At 38.1% G+C, this 22,004-nt stretch overlaps 2 protein-coding genes across 6 annotated transcripts in view; both read right to left on the bottom strand.

The window, feature by feature from the left end:
- Positions 1-6,069: 6,069 nt before the first annotated feature.
- On the bottom strand, positions 6,070-7,807 carry LOC137956436 (uncharacterized). Its single transcript, XM_068803934.1, has 3 exons — positions 7,706-7,807; positions 6,490-7,082; positions 6,070-6,298 (listed from the first exon to the last, which is right to left on the bottom strand). Exons 2-3 carry the CDS (start codon positions 7,025-7,027, stop codon positions 6,222-6,224), a joined length of 615 nt encoding a protein of 204 aa, XP_068660035.1. The 5' UTR covers positions 7,028-7,082; positions 7,706-7,807; the 3' UTR covers positions 6,070-6,221.
- The window catches only part of LOC137956434 (probable NAD kinase 1), a 27,215-nt gene continuing 12,974 nt past the window's right edge, over positions 7,764-22,004 (bottom strand). For 2 of the 5 annotated variants that reach the window (XM_068803932.1, XM_068803931.1), the window contains 6 exons: positions 10,915-11,021; positions 10,118-10,191; positions 9,886-9,964; positions 9,089-9,396; positions 8,159-8,733; positions 7,768-8,057 (listed from right to left, as the gene is read on the bottom strand). In XM_068803932.1, the coding sequence (XP_068660033.1) occupies positions 8,425-8,733; positions 9,089-9,396; positions 9,886-9,964; positions 10,118-10,191; positions 10,915-11,021 (877 nt within the window). In that variant the 3' untranslated portion in view covers positions 7,768-8,057; positions 8,159-8,424. Of the gene's footprint in view, positions 8,076-8,158; positions 8,734-9,088; positions 9,397-9,885; positions 9,965-10,117; positions 10,192-10,914; positions 11,022-22,004 lie in introns of all 5 variants that reach the window. The other 3 variants (XM_068803929.1, XM_068803933.1, XM_068803930.1) reach the window with 3 other exon arrangements.

Genomic DNA, 22,004 nt, shown 5'->3' with positions numbered 1-22,004 from the left:
TGGAGTTGGACTTGAATCTTTCACAAGCCTTGTTGTGTATCGCTATCAATGGTGGTCAGAAATGTGATTGATGGTAAAGTCTCAGGTGCAAGTTGGTTGAATTCCCAATCAATTTTTGCTGATGTCGAAGATGATGGACGTACCATTCTGGATCCTACTTAAAATTATATAGTTCAATCAACCACAGAACTGGCTTGGCCATGATTTTTATGTAAGTTCAAAAAAATTATTACTTTTCGAGGGGAGACCGGATTAGGGGATTTGGCTCAAGGTCTCTTCTCTTGTGTTAGCTTGCTTGTCTGCATTGGTTGCATATCTTTTTCATTATCAACTCCTAAAAATTTATGCTCACCCCTAGAAACTTATTTGAAGCCATGCTTGGTCCAATTGGTGTGTAATTTATTTCAGTTCTACTGTTACAGTCTCCCCTATTTTTTTTTTAAAGAAGAAGAAGAAGAAGCTCACATTCTAGATTCTTTTGGAAGCATTAGTGTTGCATAGTCTCCTCCTTTCAATTAAATTTTTTTTCCTCTAGTATTTCTTCAATTTATATATTTTGTTTCAATCACTTCTGAGCAAATTCTTAGACCCACTACTTCAAAAATATAGGAGTGTGTCTAACATCCAGCTTGAGTCAAGTTTTTTATTCTTTACCCAAGAGGAGATTTGTATTTGAGTTGCCCTTAAAAAGCTAGTCTCTTAGTTGTGCCCTAAAGTTGGGCCATTTTTTCACCTTGGAATTGAGCGGTGTGTTTCAGACTACGACCATTTTGATTGGTGTATAGAGTTTTGTTGAATGGCTAGAAGTGATTTTATTCTCCCATATTGTGTTATGTCTAAGATGAGTCTCTATGTCCTTTGTATCAACAGCTTAAAGGGGAGAAGTAAAAGATGAAGTACAAGAAAGAGGTATTTTATTCCACAAGTTTGGTAATTTTCATGTCACAAAAATGTTTAAGAAAGGGGGAGAACAAAAGATAATGATTTTGCATCTATGAAGACATTTTTTAGCAAAATAAATTGAAGAGCAAGAATCTTGTTCCTTGCAAGTTGAAGTTATAAACTCCAGCTTGAGAGGGAGTTTTTAAAAGCTGGTATGGACGAGTCTTATATGACTCTCACAACAAAAAGTCTCACAGAACCAGAATTAATATAGTGAAGTCTAACTTGAATCTCATGGCAGGAGGTCTCATAAAAGAGTCCTAGTTATAAGTGTTTTAGTTATGTTAGTATTTTTATATCCAGTTGTTCAATTATTTTAAGTCTTATCTTTAGTGTTTGACTTTAGGTGTAACTGTGACAAGGGTAGTTAATTTTTAATCGAATTCTACTTTTTTCCTCTATTATAAATAGAAGTTAATTGTATTAAAATTACAACAAATCAATAAAGTATTTCTCTTTTCAATAAATTCAATAAATTATATCAATCAAGGAAATCAAAATTACATGATTGTAGGTAATTAAGAGAGGGTGCTAAATTGACAAATATCCTATCTTTAGAGAGTACTACAAGAATAGAAACCTAAGATTTCTTTGACTATCTTGTTTTGGAATGCCAAATCTACCCTTAAGTGGGCACCCCATTCAAAATTTCCTTTTTGCCCTCATGCGCTCCTCCTTGCTAGGCACCTCCCATGCTTTCTAAATTTTGGGAACCACACCTCCCATACTTTGTTTTAGTTTTTTGGAATTTCCAACCTACCCTTAAGGTTGAAAGTTGGGAAATCATAGTAAAAAATCATCTTCACATTCCCAAGCTGCTTCATCAACTGTAGCTTGATCCCACTATACCAATAGCTCATCGAGAACCATGATGAATGCTAAGCTTTTGAAAACTACTAGGAGAATAGCAGCTATATCAGCTTCAATGTTGGGGAGTGTGGAAGAGATGGTATGAACAGTTTTGATCCGCTTTTTAAGTTGAGAAATATGAAAGATGGGATGAATAGAATAATCATCTAATAAGTCCAATTTGTATGCCACCTTGTTGATTCATTAAATTATTTTGTATGATCCAAAAAACATGGAGCTAGTTTTTTATTCCTCCATGCCGCAAAAGACTGTTGTCGATAAGGTTGAAGCTTGAGGTAGACTAAGTCAACATTGTGAACTCCACTTCTTTATGTTTTTTATCATGTTGGAGTTTCATTCATTGTTGAGCCAGATGTGATAGTCTTTGATTATCTTCAATGCTTGATCATAGTCTAACAAAGCTTCCTCTAGAGCCACTACCATTTTAGTACCTTTAATATAAAAAAAAATGATGGAAAGGGGCAAGGCATATGTAACCTCAAAGGGTGACATCTTAAATGAAGTATGATATAAAGTATTGTAAGAATATTCAAACCACAAAAGGTAAAAAACCGTGTTGGTTTTTTCACCATCATAACCTCTTAAATAAGTTTCCAAAAATCGATCTACCACCTATGTTTGTCCATTGATTTGAGGGTGGTATTTTGTGCTCATTTTCAAAGTGATACCTTACATAAGAAAAAACTCTCTCCAAAAGAATAGTAGAAAAATTGAGTCTCTATTCAAGACTACTGCATGATATGCCATGTAGTTTTGCTACATGAATCATATATACTCCAGTGATAGTTTTGGTTGTTGCAAGAGACAAATGTGGGCATTTTTGCTTTATCTATCTACTACCACCAGAATTACCATCTTACTTTTGGAAGATTTTAGTCCTTCGATAAAATCCATGGACACATCTTCCCATATTCTTTCTAGAACGGGCAAAGGTTGTATGAGTCTTGTAGAAGTAGTGGTGTTGTATTTGATATGTTTGACAAGTATCACAATTTGCCACATAATGTTTGACATCAATCTTGAGCCATGTCCAACAAAAACGAATTTCTCATCCTACGGTAGGTTTTGAGAAGATTTTCATGAGTGGCTGTTGGGAAATTGTGCATCTCCTTCAAAATTGCTTGTATCATGTCTTGGTTTAGGGCTGGCACCACCACTCTATTATTGAAGAGCAACAAAGAGTTGACGTTTTGTAATTGAGAATGGAGGTAATGTCTTGCTGAACTTGGAGTAGAAGTACAGTTAGTTGTGGATTAGTGGCAGTTCTTGCCTTGATGTCTTGAAAAAGTAAAGGAACATGTGAAATAGAAAGAGCAAGTAAATCATGGTCATGTTGGCTAGGAAAACTATCAACAACAATGTTCTCATTTTCCCATTTGTAAATGACATTAAAATCATACACCATCAATTTAACCAATGATCTTTGTTGCATGGGAGTGGTAATCCATTGTTGAAGCAAACATTTAAGGGAGTAATGGTCGGTGTGGATGGTAAATATGTCCATGTTCAAATAAGTTCACCAATTTTGAATTGCTTGGACTAAGGCAAAGATTTTTTTTTTCATAAGTGGACCAAGAGAGTTTTCACCCTTTGAAAGGTCGGGTAAAATTGGTAATTGGTTGCTCTTCTTGCATCAAGACAGTCTTGATGCCAGAGTTAGAAGGCTAGGAAGAGTAGTGCATATTTTGTTTTTTAGATCTTTGAAGGATTGAGATGGTGTTGGTGTACCCTCAATACATCATGAAGATGTTCTACATGTTTCTCAAAACTCTTATTGCCGAAGAGTATAGAATGAAAGAAATTAAGCACAAACTTTCTTAAGTAATGCAAAAGATATCACTCATCAAACATTGAAGGGTATCTAGGGCATTGGTCAGCCCAAAGAGTATCACTATGAACTCATAGTGACCATCATATGTTCTAAAAGTAGTTTTCTCAATATCAACATCAGCCAATCGGATTTGATGGTAACCTAAGTAGAGGTCAAGCTTTGAAAATTTTGAGCACGGCATAATTCATCAAGTAATGCATCAATAATTGGGATGGGTTACTTATCTTTAATCGTGATATCTTTGAGGGCTTTGTAGTGCATACAAAATCTCCAAGATCCATCTTCTTTCTTGACCAACAAAATAGGGGAAGAGTAGGTATTGTTATGATTCCTTCTTGAAGCATTTCTTTGACCAATCATTCGATTTCAGTTTTCTACACATTAGGGTACTGGTAAGGCTAAGTCCTTATAGGGGAGGCATGGGGTGATTGGAATCTAGTGATCAAGGAGTCGCCTTGGAGGTAGGCCTATTGGTGTTGAGAATGCATCATGGAAAGTTGTTAACAAATGTTACATGCTGTGAGGAGGAAAGTTATGTTCACATTGTGTCATTGTTTGCCCGACCATTTGGAATAAGAGTGCCTTGTCTTTTGATGGTGCCATTTTTGTAAAAATTCCAGCTTCATGGTGTGAGACTCCTCATTTGAACAGTCTGCCACTTAGTCCATGTATCAATAGAGAACACCATGGTCATTTTCTTAAAGTCCTATATAACTTCTCCCAATTACATGCCTAATACCATATCAACACCTTCTATGGGAAGAAAAAAGTCAGCATGAATAAGAGATCCCAGTATCATGATAGAGACATTCACCACTGTGGATAAACACTATATCTTAGTGCTTTCTCCTATCATAATAGGAAAAACTGATATTTGGTAAAAAGGGAATTATAGGGCTTTAGCAATCTTGACACACACAATGTTGTGTGTATTGCAACTATCAACCAAGATGTGTACTCTGTATCCTTTGACTCCCCTACAAGTTGCATAATTAGAGGTTGGAGTACCCTAGAAAGAGCATGAAATGATACTTCAAATTTGAGTACCTCAATTTCTGCAAGATTGGATTGGGAAAAGGATTCATCATCTTCTTCAAGTAGATACATTTGGATCCTTTTGCATCTATAACTTGGAAAAAATTTCATCACAATTAAAACATAGGCCCTTGCTATGTCATTTAACCATTTCTTTGAGGGTGAGTTTCTTGAATGGTTGTTGAAGGACACTTGCCCTAGTTATAGTGGTTTGGAGTTGAAGATTGCATGGGCTGAAAAGGTCTCTTGGGCTGAGACCACAAAAGGGATAAATTTCCTTCTCCAATCCTAGTGCAGTATATTACTTCAATAATGGTTTTAGGATGAAATACTTTTAAATTGGGTTGAAGTGTCTATCCCAAAATGACTAGCCACTTAGGAAACTTTTTTTCCCAGCTAATAAATGCAAGATCTTTGTACTCATTAATGATGTGAGACTATCCTTTTACACTCCCCCTCACGTGTAGGCACGTGGATAATTTAGGTAGAGGCCCTCACGTGGTGGCACATGGATAATTTTGGGTGGATGCCCACATATGAGAAGCTTGCTCTGATACCATGTTAAATTGGGTTCAAGGCCTTATCCCAAAATGACTAACCACTTAGGAAACTTTTTTTCCCAGCTAATAAACTCAAGATCTTTGTATCCACTAAACTATATGGGACTAGTTCTTAACACTCCCCCTCACGTGTAGGCCCGCTCTCTTTTGTGGCTCTACGAGTGGATAACTTAAGTGGAGGCTCACATACTGAGTGGCTTACTCTGATACCATATTAAATTGGGTCCAAGGCCTTATCCTAAAATGATTAGCGACTTAGGAAACTTTTTTCCCATTTAATAAATACAAGATCTTTATACTCATTAATGTATGTGGGACTATCCTTTTAACACTTCCCCTCACGTGTAGGCACGTGGATAATTTGGGTAGAGGCCCCTCACGTAGTGGCACGTGGATAATTTTGGGTGGAAGCCCATATATGAGAACCTTACTCTGATACCATGTTGAAACCAGTTGTGCTAAAACCTCGAGGCTATAGTGAAGGCGCAATATGAATATAAGAGGGATCTGCCCAATCGATATTAAATTCTCAAAATGACTAGCCTCTTAGAAAACTTTTTTCCCAGTTAATAAAGTCAAGATCTTTTTATCCACTAATCCATGTGGGACTATTTTTTAACACTCCCCCTCACGTGTAGGCCCGCTCTCTTTTGTAACTCTACGAGTGGATAATTTAGGTGAAGGCCCACATACTGAGTGGCTTACTCTTATACTATGTTAAATTAGGTCGAAGGCCTTATCCCAAAATGAATAGCAACTTAGGAAATATTTTTCTTATTTAATAAATACAAAATCTTTATACTCATTAATGTATGTGAGATTATCCTTTTAACAAATACCCTTACCTTAACAGTAATTTTCAATTTTAGTCCTCCAATGAAACTTCATCCCCGACAGACCCCAGGATGAAATTACAAACCTGGGTTACCCACCCTATAAGTTGGGCATAAAAATTCCTAATACCGGCAACCTTGCATTCTAAGTCACGAAGGCCGAGTCGAGGATGCTGTCGTGGTGCTGCTCGACTGCTCCAATTCCAATAAATTAATCCTTTTGGCTTCTGCACAAGTCATTAGCGAGTTGCGATGATAAAAGATAAATGTTACCAGAATGCATGAAAGTAGCGATAATAACTGATTATATACGAAAGATTGATTTCTGGACCAGGAAAGTTACAGAAGGAAGAAAAAGAATAAAATGAAATCCTAGGACGAGCAATCTCGCAGTGAAACTAGAGTGGAAGAATGTTACTGATCCGGCCTTGAGTGCAGATGGGCATCTTCAAGACTGGCCTAATTCTCACACTCGCCGATCTGGTCCTCTCCAAACCCTTCTTCCTCTTCCACGCTCCATCTTTATCACCCTCCGTCGCAGCCGAGTGCTGCTTCTTCAACTTGAGAAGCTCTTTCCACAACACGGTGCACTTGGGAGGCCGAGGGGACGGATCCTCGTCCACAAACCAATTTACACCACCCTTCGGCTTCTCCTCTTCTTCCCTTTGAGCCGTCTGCTTCAAAGTAATATTAATATTACTAAGCTTCTCGGCACACTGTGCACGCCAAAACGGGAGAACCCTTCCTTCGAAGAAGAGTTCATCCGCCGGCAACATCGATATCTCTGAGTCGCCCGCGAGGAACTCGAAGTCAGGACTACAAGCGACCGGGGGTTTGGACGACTCCTTGGATATGACAATCTGCCCGTTGATGAAGTCACCGGAGAAAGATATACGAGGGGCGGAGGCGGCTTCCGCCGGCATCGTGGTGGGGTTGGATCTTCCAGGAGAGAGCATTGGACTTTGCAGGAGACCGCGTAGAGAGAAGTGTGATTCAGTGTGGCTGGGACCTCTGCATGGAGAGCCGGGTTTTATAACAAAGAAGACAGTGGAAAGAAATGATATAAAAGTTTGGTGGTCGGGTGAAGGTGAAACAGGCGAGCTAATCCTCGAATTATTCAAAGGAAGCGAGGCACATGGAGCTGGTTAAGGAGAAGACAAACCCCTTAAACGGCTTTCTTAACATTGATGCCATCTGTGAGAAGCCATTACTATGAGCTTCACCTGAATAAATTTTTTTTTCCATTTGCTGGAACTGTAATTTATGCTTATGCCGAGTGGTCTCTGAATAAAAAATTTCATCTCCTTCGTCCTAAATGGGTAACGTTCAAGGGATTATTTACCTGCCTCTATTACTGAAAAACTAGTAAGCAAATGGAGCTTCTGTGAAGCTTCTCATGAGAGGAAGAGTGAATGGAAGCAATGATCATACTAGTCCTAGAGTCAAAGACAAGAAGCTTAAATCCAGCCAGGTGAGGTTATAACAATGGAGGAGAAGAGAAGGTAAGGGCATCAACATGTGGTCACATGCTTGGCCTCACATGTTAACAGGGTAGGGCACATGTCACGCACTCCTTTCATCCTTAGTCAATGTCACCATCCTTGCCATGAAGAAAACATCGAGAATAAGTTTACCTGTGTTGAGGACCACATGTATTCTCTGCATCATTTCCTTGTTGACCCAATTCCCTCCTTGCAACTGTGAGCTGGTTTACAAATACTCCATGCAATTGTGAAATAATATAAGATTCTTACAGCCACATTTCTGATAAGAAAACGGAAGCTTGCCATTTTTAACATTTTTGGTCTTTAGTCTCATAAATAGAACAAGGAACTTTTGATTGGCTCGATCACCTCGTCCACCCATTTCCAGGTTCCAGGATTGTTTAGAATGGGTGCTTACTGGTATGGTAAGCTATATACTACGAGGTAACTTCAGAATTCCCGGAACTATCTATTCTTCAGTACAAAGTCCAGTGCATTTTTCCTGATCACATCAAAACAACTAAAATCCAGTAAGAGATAGAGAGAGAGTGAGAGAAGCTTTACTTCTGAAAGAAATCGCTAAGGGTATCAAATTGTACTCACCTCTACAATCTTCTGTGTCTAGAAAAGATCCATTTTAGTTTTATAAGACAACTGATTCAAGCACCACAAGCACTGCAGCTATTATATTTCGATATTCCACATCTATGATTACATTCAACTTTCTTAACAATTATATTTCAATATCCCACAGCTCCCTGATATAGTTATTCTATAGGGTGTAGTGCCACATACTCGGTTCAAATGAATTGTAGTAATCTACTGCAGATATAGCTTTAAGAATAACTAGAAGCTCAAAACCTAAAACTTTATGAATCACAGGGACCATCAAAAGACTGAGTCTTTCTCAAGTTCCAATGGAGGCCTTCATGGATGCTGCGTAAGAAGTCACTGGTTGAATCCACTTGGCAAGCTGTAGGCACTGGCCAATGTGCCATACTACAAATGAGTGCATCCCCAGCTGCCAATTGTTTCCTATCCTTTCCGTCAAATGATGCCCATGCATGTCCCCTGCTATTGAAAGGTACTTGTACCCGAAGTGTTACATATTCCGGCAGTATCAGAGGCCGGAATGATAATGAATGGGGGCAGATTGGCGTAAAAAGAATACCAGGAACCTGCATATACAAATAAATGGAGAGTAAATGATTAGGGTTCAGGAATTAAAGACTTTAAAGCTAGTTAGTTTTTTTTTTTTTTTTTTGTTCCAATCACTTTAACTGCTTAGTCAGGAAACCAATGCTAGATAGCCAAACATGTATTCATCAAAAGTAGCTCATATTCCGTGCCTAAAATTCCAGTTATGCCTATACACTTGCTTGCATTTGTATTCTTATCTTGATAACTAGCAACTAGTAGCCCCACAGATAATTGATGGAGTTGACGATTTGATGGAGTTGGCATCTCTTCATTGAAAGGGGGTGCAAGTATCATCCATTTCAACAAAACTACAAAACAAGCATATGAACGTGCCTGTGGATGGACCATTGATCCTCCAGCTGCAAGAGAATAAGCAGTACTTCCAGATGTTGTGGATAAGATCAATCCATCCCCTTGAACACAAGTGACAAAAGAATTGTCACAGTAGCACTCAAGGAATGTGAGGTAGGATGAAATCCCGCGATCTATTGTAACCTCATTCAGAACTAGAATGGGCTCTTCAACCTCCAACTCATCTTTCGCAGCGTCTCGAATAACATGGCATTGAAGCCTATGGCGCAATGTAATACTGATGGGGCCCCTAAGTACTGCACTGAGGTAGTCTCTGTAATGTTCACTTTCTAAAGGCTGTTAAAGATGATACTGCTCAATAAAGTGTGATCCAAAGTATCAAAAAGTCAATGCATACATACTATAAAATTGACATAGGCAAACTCAAAATTCATGAAATAGCCTGCATAAAGAACATGTAGGTCATGTGTAATACCAAGTTAAAGCTGAAATTTCGAGCAGCTAAACTAATGGTATTCCATTGAATCCATTAAAAGAACTCAATCTTGATACTCAGAGCAGTTTCCAGAAAATGGTTTTCTGGACAATCCAAGAAATCTTGATACTCAGAGCAGTTTCCAGAAAATGGTTTTCTGGACAATCCAAGACCAAACTTAGTATGGAAAACTAAAAACAGATAGGATATCTCCAAGACAACTCAAATTAGAGTGCCATATACTATATTCTCCTTAACCAAGAGCAAAGGTGGTGGATCATTTCAATGAAGAAATTTTATGATAATCCAACCCAACCCATTAGATAGCGAGCATAAAGGATACGAAACGGTGTCATGAAGCCAAGTGACCCCAAGGAAAATGGGACAACGGGAGGAACAGGTCCCTTGAACATTGATGCAGCCTGTATGAGGAAATTAGTAAGTAGTGCTTCAGGTTTTGAACATAACTGCACTTTGACATAAACATTTCTCTCCTTTGTAATTATAAAAAGAAGTGAGCTTTTAGAAATTTCTACACATCCTGCACCAAACTAGTGAGAACAAAATCCACATACCCAAAGGACTGTTCCATCGCCACCAAGGGTGACAACAAGATCAACTTTTGTGTGCAAAAGAGATATTTCGTCATCTATACAAGCATGAGCACTAATCAGTATCATTATGAGAATAGAGGCAATACCCAAGGACCAAAGTTTAGATGCAAAATAGCAACCAGTTTAATCATTTAGCAATTTAAATAAAACACTCTTCATAAGGATCTAAATGCACAAGAATTGTACCAAAAGAGAGAACTTTCAACTTGAATTGGCACAAATAACACTTAACAAATGCTGATGAACCAGTTTGAGCTACTTCACTCTTTCATTTTTCTTGTCTAACAACTTTGGTCACACTTTAATTCAGAAATGTACTTGATTCACAACGAGGAGATTCAACTCTGTACCAGAGTTGTTTAGGTGAATTGACCAGACCTCAGCCAATCATAATTAAACAATACAAAAAAACCACCCCACATGAAATTTCAGTGGGCAATGTCAAACAGAAAAAATCACTTTCTGGCACGTGGAATAAGAAATACAAAGAAAGAACTTATTTAAAATCAAATAGGAAAATAAAAAAAGTGAGTAGGAATCATTTGAAAATGCCCAAATGAATGCGCCATTTGGGTAAGCACTTACTTTGGGGAAGATAAAATACCATTAAAAGACAACAACGGTGAGAGGACAAACATGAGCATGAAACTACATAATAGAGTACAACAGAAACATTTTAATGAAGCAATTAAAGAACCAGTAATGGGAGCATAGTAAGGATACCAACAACCAAATCAAATAAAAGTTTTACTTCTCACCATCTTGCCAAGTTTGTATAAAATCAAAGTCAGAACTTTCACTGAGAAGTTCAGTTCTAACTCGTGGCTCCACAAAAACACTTATTTTCATATGATGTTTCAACCATCTGGATGATAGAAAGAGCAGAGAAGAACAAAAATAACAAAACATTAGAAGCACATCTTGGTGATAAAATAAAAGACAAGACAAAGGAAAAGTTGATAGTTAAGTTAAAAAACCCTAGTTTGTTCATCCTATATTCTCAGTTTGTTCGATGAATATAGAAAGAGGTTCTAGAAATATCTAGATATAATATACCAGTTTCCTTAAGTGCTGCAAACCACAAACAAGTAAACCAGGAGATGAAAAATCAATTTACATCATCACCATCATCATCACCAAAACCCTACTCCTACTATGTTTAATGACAGGGAAAAAGAAGCAAAAAGCTGCCTTGAAAGGGCCTAAGCAGACTCAGTGGCCTCATAAAGAAAGGTAATGTATGAGCTAGCTTCAAGTAGCAAATCTATAAAATATTGTCTAAAAAGTAGATTAGTCCTTTTAACCTAAGGTCCTTATGTCGATGTAGAATCACAACACACCCTAAAGATAGAGTTTACACTTCATATCTATAGAGAAACAAAATCCAATAAGTTTGCCGTTCAACTGGACACTTAACCTAGAAAGAATTGCTGTAATTCTGTCTTAGTATTTGTTCGTCCAACCAAAACGTGAAAGGAATTGAGATTAGAGAGAAAAGGGATAACAAATTTCTTTCAAGATTCAAGGTTAAGTGAGGGAGAGGTTTAAGATTAGGGTATTAAACCGAACCACTCTTTATTCCATTATACAGTGTCACTTTTGCTTTGCACTTAAGTATCCTCCTAAAATTATAAAGATGTCCCGCTTAACTTAATAACCAATGCAGTGACTTGGGCTTTTGGCTCAATGGTCACACGAGAGGGTTTCTAGTGTGAAGCCTTAGGTTCAAGTCTCATCAGGGTTTAAGGGGTGTGTGTTCATGTGTCTTCAACATTAAAATAATAAATAAATAAAACTTTATAACTGATGCACCTATCAACTAAGAACTTAAAACATAAAAGAAGACATAAGTAACCCTGTCAACTAAAGACAGGTAACCAAAATATCCTTTTGTGCAGGAAATTAACTCCTTGCACTTACTGGCATGATATAAAGATTAAAAGATCAAATATTCTATACTTGAGAAGCCACCTTCTCAGCAATATGATGAATTTTCTTTGCTTTAATTTTTGAAAACTTGTCTTCTCAAATTCTTCTTCAAGTTCCTCTAATGGTTCATTTTTCCACCTCTTTTATTTTGGCATTTCATGCCCCATCTCTTGCTCCTTAACTAATCTGGTACTACATCAGATTCCCGGGTTGAGGAACGCAAACTGTAAAGCTTCTCCTTTTAGGAAAAAACTTACTAAATTCACTTCTCGATCCTCTCCATTGTGGTGATAATAAAAAAACTGCTCCACCATTGTAACATACAATGTTGGCTCATCATCATAGATCTATTTCGAGCAGTCGAACTTCATAACTAGTGTACTAATTCCGATGGCTATAGAAGATTTGGAGGGTCGATAGTCAAAGAACAATGGGATTCCTTCCCTTTCCCTGAATAGGAATTGCAATGTCATAAACATAGGCTTGAGGGATCGGGTCAAATTGGGAATCTTAGTATTCATGATTTTAATCTCTCCCTCCAATTTGTCACACCAGCAGCTCATTGCTTTTGGACTAGCTTGCTAAGTGACTAATATGACCACTTCGTATTAAAGTATTTGCCCACACCAAAAGCTCTCAACATTTTTTTGAACAGGTAGTAGCTGCCTCCACTCCATGCAAAAGAGTGTGCTTGTGGGCCTAAGGATGGTAGTTGCTTTGATACCAGTTGATATAATTCCAATTTAGTAGAAAAGAGAAAGGGAAAAAGAGAATATATGGAGGCAGAAATGATGAATGTGTGACAGATATGGCAGTTTGAGAAGACATAGGTCACCCAAGTTCTGAAAAACAGTACCAATTTCGGTTGCAATTGTCAGCCTCTCTCTAGAAGCTCGTGGGCCTTTTAGTCTCTGCTAATGGAAGAGGGTTCAATGATTAATGAGCCGTTACATCAGATTTAACCCAATTTACCAATCTACCCCCTACCCAACCCCTCTTACAAACATAAAATAAACAGAACCAATTTGCCCCTTGACCTTGCTTTACAATATGAAAGTAAACCCCTTACAATCTCAAAATAAATGCTGGAAAATAATAATATCAAATAGTGAAATATTATAATTATGTCATCCACCACAAGTTTGTTGGGACATGTGGCACCTACTAACATACCTTTCCACATCCCTCTTACACTTTTGCACTAGCATTTGTTAGTAAGCAATTGACAATTGATAATTGTCCTTCTCCATGCAATTCTTGCAAGATTAATAATCTCCAAGAATAGTGTTTCCGAAGTGTTGAAATCTGAAAACCTTCAGTTTGACAAGGATAATAATGCAACCTTCCTAGTAAGAGCATGTACTGCTCTCTGTGTTCATGTACCTTGTGTTTAAGCATAAAAGTGAACTCTTGCAAATAATTAACTGTTTGGCATGTCTAACACTTAGTTTTTCTTTTGGAATTAATGTGCTTGAGAGCCTCATTATCAGAGTAAATGATAAACTCATTTTGTACTAAATAGTATCACCAATGCTTCAAGGCTTTCGCTACAGCTGACAACTCTACAACATAAGTGTTGTATCCAATAGAGGTCCACAAAGCTTCTCAATAAAATAAGCAATGGGCTTTTTTTAGCTATGTGAAGATATATCCCTACCTTTGAAGCATCACATGCAAGTTCAAAAAGAAGATCAAAGTGAGTGAGGGCAAGTACACTGCAATCAACAACATTGCTTTGATTGTTTCAAATGCATGTTGCACCCCTGGAGTACATAAGAACTTGTCTTTTGCCTTAAAACATATGAGTTAGTGGTATCATGATAAAATCTTCGATGATGTGAAAGGAAGTAAGGCCATGGAATCTTCAAATTTCAATTATAATTTTTGAGGTAGCCCTCTCTGCAATGGCTTGAACATTGCTGTCATCAAATCTAAATCCTTCTCTAAATACTTCATAACTTAAAACGTCACCTTTGGGGTCATAAAACTGCATTTCTTGAGATTCGAAAAATATTTCTCCTTACCCAAAAACAATAAACAACTGAAGAAGGTGTTAAAAATGTTCGTGAGTAGCAACACTAGAAACCAAAATATCATCAAAAAAGGGTTTTGAAAATTGTGTTATAGCTCCCATGAAGGTTAATGGAGTATTACAAAGGCCAAATGGTACAAGCAACCACTCATATAAACCTTCCCTTACATTGAATGTCGTCCTCAATTCATCCCCTGATTTGTTCATATTTGATGGTATCCACTTTTTAGATCTAATTTAGAAAACATTGGTGCCTCACATAGTTGATCCAATATGCTGTCAAAGCATGACATAAGAACTCTATAATTAATGGTGATCTTATTGATAGCTCAACTATCAACACAAAATCTCCAAGTACCATATTTTTTTGGAACCAATAAAGTTACTACTACACAAGGACTAAGGCTAGGCCAGATATAATCCTTTCAGTAATACCTCCTCTAGTTGCGTTTACTACTTCTTATGCTCCTTTGGACTCATATAGTAGTGTGGCCTGTTTGGTAAAACAACCCTGAGACAAGGTCAATCTGATGTTGTGTGTCTCCAAGCGGTGATAAACGTGCAAGTAAATCGTCAAGAAAGACATCCTTGAACTTTTCTAGCAGCTCTCTAACTTCACCCAAATTTCATGCTCTAAAGTTTGGATTTCTTTTGTAAAGACAACAAAGCAAAACCCATCATCATTCATTTCACGTTCAAAGTCCCTTTCATTTAATATATTATATACCAACCCACTTGAAGGAGGATTCATATTTTATGGACAAGAGGGTTTTAACACTATTTTAGTCCATCCTTCCAAAAGGTGCGATAACCGATCCTTTCATCGTGAACAACTTGCATATGATATTGCCAAAGTCATCCCAATAATATGCACCCATTTTTACAAAATCACAAAGTACATGGTCACAGTATCTAGTTTTGATGGAGAAATTGACCAAAAACTTCTTTGTAACTCTGACTTCAGCTACTTTTTTAACCATGTAATGTTTATGCTTTTGGGTGGGGTTTTGTGGGTAATTTAAGCCCCTGGATAACCTCCTCAAATATGGCCTTTTTTTCATAACTGCCACCATGTATTATCAACTGGCCAATTGTCCAGCTATAGATGTAGAATGGAATATATTGGTCCTAAACCAATCATCAATTGACACTTGTGGAGTGAATATACTCCTACAAACAATAAGGGATTCTCCAACATCACTGTATAATATCGCCTCATCACCATCGCCTTGTTCATCATAAAATGTTTCACCAAGCGGCTCCTCGGTGCCACAATCCCCAAATTCATCAAACATTACATTGTTAGCTTACAATTATATGCAGTATGACTAAATTCAGCAGAAAGAAAGTAGTTAATGGCTCATCCTCAAGCCGAGACTCACTAGATTTTATATTTTTTAAATGATTAGCTCTTGGAGTAAAATTATTACTTTGCGGCTCCTCACTTGGGTGTTGGTCAGCAACAACAGGTTTTCCAATGCATTCAACTTCCACCTCTAGCTCATTCTCTTTCCATCTTGCTAGCAATTTTATGGGATACCACTACACTCATAGTTCTTGGTGCGGTCTTGTGTGTATCCCATAATATGGATTTAAGGCCTCCTATATATCAAGAAAGTACGAAAACCCTAGCCTCCTTCAAAGCATTTCTAGTTAAGGACATAGTAACGCCACTAAACTAATGAAATATAACTAATAGATAAGGTTGAAATATGAGATACCCAACCACTACCTTCTCGACTCTTTTTTTTTTTGTTTTTTGAAATGTTGATAATTTTATTTCAAAGAGAAGGAGGATACATCAAAGGAGACTTCCCCTAACTACCTTCTCAACTCTAAGAAATTCCTGGTTTTCAAGTTCCAAGGTAAGAACTTGAATTTAATAGTAGCTAACACACTAGAAAAATCTACTAAGAATTTATTCTCAGCAAAAAGAAAAAAAAAAGAGAAACAACGGTGCTCCAGCAACCAAAAAAAAAACTACTATAAATCTTCAAAACTTGTTCTAAGTTATAGTAGATTCACCTATTTTTAGACTCAAAAATATCCAAAGACTTGCCAAAATAAGTAACATCACCACAATAGAAATTTTCTAAGCGTAGACATCCTAATTGCAATCAAATAGTGACTTTATATAATGAAACTAGATGTTGGAAATGAATTCCAGAAGCTGATTGAGATGAAACCACTGATAATGGACTACTAACTATGACAGTTTCCTAATTGACTAATAATAAAAAAGACTTGCTAACTAATGGCTCTCCAAATTCAGGCTGTGGACGAATAAGAAACTACTAAAAGTGGAAACATGCTGACTTTCCCTATGTAGCAAGTCCCAAAATAGAGTAATTTGCTGAAAAAACGACTTTTCAGATCTAGAAACAACTGTATTTCAATCTTCTTCTTCCTTTTATATACCTTCAATTGTTCTAGATGACTTTCATCTTCTTCAAATGAGCAACATACTACATCAAGAAGTCATCAGTATATTCTTCTACTCTCGTGCTGGCTTGTAGCAACTCTTGAAGTTGGAGAAATAAGATTTGTCAGTAACCTATATGAAGAAAAAAAATTTACACCTTTTGCTTTATCATTTCTTAACTTTGAATGTTTTCTTTTCCATCAAGTCTGTGCATCATAGCCTATCTGTCACACCAAGCTAGAGCTCGCCTTTTCAGCCTTAGTGTACTAAAGGCACTTGTTTAACTTCTAGAACCCCTTTAAACTCAAATACTTTGTCTACAAAACTTTTCCAATCTAAAAACACCTGACTTGCATGCATCCCTGGAATTCGAATCTCAAACTTCAATCCCTTAACTCAAGTCTTATTGTAAAAATTCCGGCCTGGCTGTCTTTGGAACTCATCTTCTAATTTCTCCTTGGAATTTTGTCTGACATCTTATATGCCAGCATACAAAGCAATCTGAGACTCTTCCTTCCAAACTTTAATGTGAACCTGATGGAGGTTTGATTTGTTTACAGTCATTGGAGCCAACTTCTTGGTTCTTTTCCAAGCCTAATAGAAACTCAGTTTCTACATGATCTACCTTGCTGTTCAAGGTTTCTAAACTTTCCATTTGGAGGGTTAAATTGCTTCATAGCAGTGTTGGATTCTTCTAGAGTCCTTTAGTACCCAAATCCCATGGAAATTGACCACCTGAAGCTCTAATACCAAGCTAATATCGATGTGGAATCAAAACACACCCTAAAGAATAAGTTTGCATTTCAAATTTACAGGGAAACAGAAACCGAGCAAGTTTGCACTTCAATTGGACTCTGACACGGAAAGGATTTTTGTAGTTTTGTCCAGGGTTTGTCAATCTAACCAACAGTTGAAAGGAATTGAGATTGAAGAGAAAAAAGATAGCAATTTTTCATCAAAATTTGTAACTAAAGTGAGTATTAAACCCAACAATCATTCTCTTACTAAATGTCACTTTTTGCCCATCACTTAAGTACCCCCTAAGATTACAAAGATGCCCTAGAATTTTTGTTTTTGAATGAAAATGTATAAGCTAAACAAGGCCTACCTCCACAACAAGGTGAGGGAGTGAGACGCCTAATTTAGCTTGTGCATTAGCTAAATGATTAACTGATCTAGGAATATATATCCATTTACAATTTAAAGCAGAAGTTAAATTACATATATCATAGAACATATTCCAATACTGCCAAGGAGGACGTTCTGTCTTTGCGCACCAATTAATGACGATTTACAAATCTCCTTCAATGCAAAGGGGCCCACAAAGACGACTTTTGATGATCCGTAATCCATTTAGTAATCCAGATAATTCAGCAGTAGTAGAATCTGAAATTCCAATAGGCCCAACAAAGGAAAACAGAAGAGCACCATTTTCGTCATGAACAACACCACCAAAGCCCGTTGGGCCCAGACATCCAAAAGCGCTTCCGTCAAAATTCAGTTTATAACGGCCCATTGGGGGAGGAGTCCAAATTGCCATAGTCAGGGGCCGGGGTGGATATGACATGCTAGCAATTGTTCGCCAATTCTCCCGAAAGTTAGATCCTTTTAAATTTCTGAATTCTTTAGCAGAAGGATCCACGCAATGATTTGACCAATAATTTTTTCAACCAATGTATCTCTAGGAATAGATTTTAGATTAAATTTGTGATTATTCGTGTCTTTCCATAATGCCCAAATGAGATGCCCAACATAGCAAGATATTAATATTTTTCTGAGCTTTGGGAGGTTGGTATTTGTAACTGAGAAAATGGTAGATGAGAGGCTTTGAGAGAGACAGTACTGGAGAGCGATTTTTTTAAGGAGGCTGATCCATACAAAATGGGCATAATTGCAATGTAAAAGGATATGGGTGGTTGTTTCTGAAGAAATTTGGCAGAATGGGCAAAGAGGGTCTAGGACATGGGTACCTCTCCGGATTAGGGAATCTGATGTAAGAATTTTGTTCCTACATGTGGACCAGATAAAAATTTAGCACATAGGGGAGCATACAAGGTCCATGCAATAGCAGCAGAATGTTTAGTTTGTGGTATGTTGGGGCAGCTCAGGAAGTTGTAAGCAAAAAAAGTTGAGAAATTACCTTCGTGCACAGTGTCCAAACAAGAGTATCAGGCACATTTTTTAGACTTACCGAAGAGAGAGTGGTGATGAGGTCAGATGCAACCAAGGCCTCAGAATCCGAAAGTGACCTTCATAGATTTAGATTCCATCCTCCAGAATAAGTTTGCTAGTCCGAGATAGATGCTTCAATATTTCTTGCCGAGTTAGAGAGCATGTTGTGGCTGATGTTGATGCTGTGAAATCCGGTCCACCAGTCGGTCCAAAATCGTGTTACAAAACCCGAGCCAGCGTAACATTTTACGACATTTTTGAAAGGAGGTAACAATATTACAATTTTTTTCCACACAAGGGACAACCTATTACATCGCCCACCCTCAGTCCACCAACCCACTAATTTATTTGCTTTTGCAACAACCAATTTTCTCCAAATCAATTCTGGATATAAGTCAAACTTCCAAATCCATTTAAGAAACAGAGCAGAATTTGTGGTAGTTGTATCACAGATCCCGAGTCCACCAAGAATTTTTTAATATTTCCTTTCGCCATTGGGTTCTCCCCATAGGAATCTCCTTTTGAGCAGTTCGATTCTTTTGCATACAGAAGCAGGGCATTGATATAGGGAGAGGAAATAAGAAGGAATACCGTGCAAACAAGATTTAATAAGAACCAGTTTACCAGCCTTAGATAAAAATTTTCCTCTTCAAGTCATCAAGTGGCCCTCCAAATGCTCAATAACAGGATGCCAAGAGCTTTTGGAAGGCAACATAGGTGACAAAGGCAGGCCCAGATATGTACAAGGAGGTGTAGCAATATTACATCCCAAGTAATGAGCCATGGAATTTAACACATTAGGAACGATATTAAAGCCAGTAATTGAAGATTTTGTCCAACTTACTTTTTGCCCAGAGGAGAGTTCAAATAAATTTAACAAGGCTTTAATATGAGAAATTTCCTCTAAAGTCCCTTCACCAAAGAGAATGGTGCCATCAGCATATTGAAGCAGGGAAATATTTTGACTAGGATCATCTGAGATGGAGCTTAGCCACCAGGAATTTTTTGCAAGACGGACCATAGAAGCCAGGTGTTCAGCAATGAGAGTGGAGAGGAAAGGAGACAGTGGATCCCCTTTCCGAATGCCTCTTGTGGCGTTAAAATACCCGCAGGGTTTTCCATTGACTAGAACAAAGTACGACACATTGGAGATGCAGCTCCTCATCCAAAATTTCCAGCGTGTCCCAAAACCCATTTTATCAAAAAGCTGATGATCAATTAGTTTCCAGTTCACATGATCAAAAGCTTTTTCAAAATCGAGTTTCAGGACAAATCTAGGCTTTTTGGATTTTTTGAAAGAATCTAAAAGTTCATGTGCAGCCATGGCAGAATCAAGGATATTTCGTCCACGGATAAAAGCACACTGACTAGGGCTGATGATTTTGGGAAGGAAGGATCTGAGTCTGTTGGCAAGAATTTGACCAATGATATTGTAAAAACTTGTGGTGAGGCTGATAGGCCGGAAATCTTGAGGCAAGGCTGAGTTTTCTTTTTTTGGAATAAGCACAATGAAAGAAGCACCCACAACTTTGTGAGTGATGCCGACTTGGTGAAAATTTTGAACAAAAGCAAAAACATCATTTTTGACAACCTCCCAAATTTTGTGATAGAACTCACCGTTGAAGCCATCAGGACCAGGAGCTTTATCATTCGGGAGGCCAAGAGAAGCAAGTTCAATTTCCTCAATACTAAAAGGTCGTTCCAAGAAGTCTGCATCCGAATAGGAAATACATTTATAATCAAGTTGGTAGAGCATAGGATGGTTGAAGCATTCCTCATAATAAAGATCTGTGAAGAACTTCAAAAGAATGTTAGCTATAGAGGGGCTATCCGTTATCACCTGAACCCCATGACAGAGAAAGGTGATACGGTTAACCCTCCTTCTGGCTGAGGCAATAGCATGAAAAAACTTTGTATTTCCATCCCCCTCGACCAACCAGTACAAGGTATCATTTCGAAGAAGATTTGACAAATCAATATTTACATTGTTTCTGAGAAATAGATCAGGGGAAGACAAGGACCTTTGCTCTTTGAGGAGATCCAACCCAGATAAGCGGCGGATGATCAAATTTTTTTGAGAAACAGCAACAGCACGCTGATTGAGAGACCATTGGCGGATCTTTACCTTCAGAGCTTTGAGTTTCCGAGGAAGAGTCCAACCCAGGTTAGGGTGCTGAGAGAGTTCTTGCCACCATCCAGCAAGATTGGATACGAAGGATTCAGCAAGGATCCACAAGTTCTCAAATTGAAATGGAGATCGGCCCCAAGCAGGAGGATGAGTGTTGATTTGGATCGGCCAGGTCAGAACCAATTTTATTGAGGACTTGGCCAGTGGTGTTGGGAAAATTTTGGAGCCACTCATTGTTGGCAAGGAAACAATCAAGTTTGGAGAGGATAGAGGGGTTCTGGCTGTTTGACCATGTGAATTTTTTTCCAGAGAGAGGTATTTCGGAGAGTTTGAGACTGCTAACGAGATCTGAAAAGACTCGCATAGTGGAGATGGTTCTAGTAGCAGGAGGAGGGCATTTTTCGGAGCATTGAAGGATGACATTGAAATCCCCAGCTAGGAGCCAAGGCAGGTCCCAGAGTTGGACGAGGAGGATTTCTTCCCAAAAGGAGGCGCGGTTGTAGTGACGGGTTAGTCCATAGATGCATGCCAGGGCCCAAGAAATCCCCAAGGAGCGGTCACGAAAACGTAAACCGATAGAAAAAAGACCAGGATGGGAGAAAGTGGCTTCAACAGAGTTTGGGTTCCAGAGGACAAGAATACCTCCAGAATGCCCAATCGCATCAACTTTTGCCCATTCAGGGTTAGAATCATACCATAGTTCCCGAGCAACAAAATTATCAAAAGATTATAGTTGGTTTCAACCAATATGTTTGGCTTACATTCAAAAAGGGCCGCCTTGATGATTGCACGTTTTGAGCGCGAACCGATTCCTCTAACGTTCCAAGAAAGAACAAACATTTCGAAGCGGGTGATGGGATATCCTCCACTGGGTATTGGAGACTGTCGTGGAAAAATTTGCAGAATTCCCACGCTAACTTAGTAATTTCCTCGAACTCCTGCGGAGGAAACTTGTGCTCTTGCTCTTTGACGAATTGGATGAAGTCCATTTGGGCATTAGTCTGAGCGATTTGAGAGAAGTTGGCCAGATAGTCTGTTTTTGGAGGGAGAGAAGTGAACGGAGGGTTTGCTAGAATGTTTGGTTTTGGTGGGCTATTTTTTCTTTTCTTCTTCTTCTTCTTCTTCTTCTTTCTGGAGTATGTGTGAGTGAAGGGAGTGATGGGAT

This window comes from Aristolochia californica, unplaced genomic scaffold, assembly GCF_029961685.1.
Source record: "Aristolochia californica isolate CCGP_79_NKW_82.1479 unplaced genomic scaffold, dmAriCali1.0.hap1 SCAF_2, whole genome shotgun sequence".
Classification (NCBI taxonomy): Eukaryota; Viridiplantae; Streptophyta; class Magnoliopsida; order Piperales; family Aristolochiaceae; genus Aristolochia; species Aristolochia californica.
The sequence above is the reverse complement of the archived record's forward strand: the minus strand, read 5'-3'. Positions and strand labels throughout refer to the sequence as shown.

What these genes read in the sequence shown, in the direction of transcription:
- LOC137956436 (XM_068803934.1), bottom strand. Translation starts at nt 7,027, where the DNA reads ATGCTCTCTCCTGGAAGATCCAACCCCACCACGATGCCGGCGGAAGCC. An exon ending in CTGCACTCAAGGCCGGATCA is followed by an intron (nt 6,299 to 6,489) that starts GTAACATTCTTC and finishes TGACTTGTGCAG; the next exon opens with AAGCCAAAAGGATTAATTTA.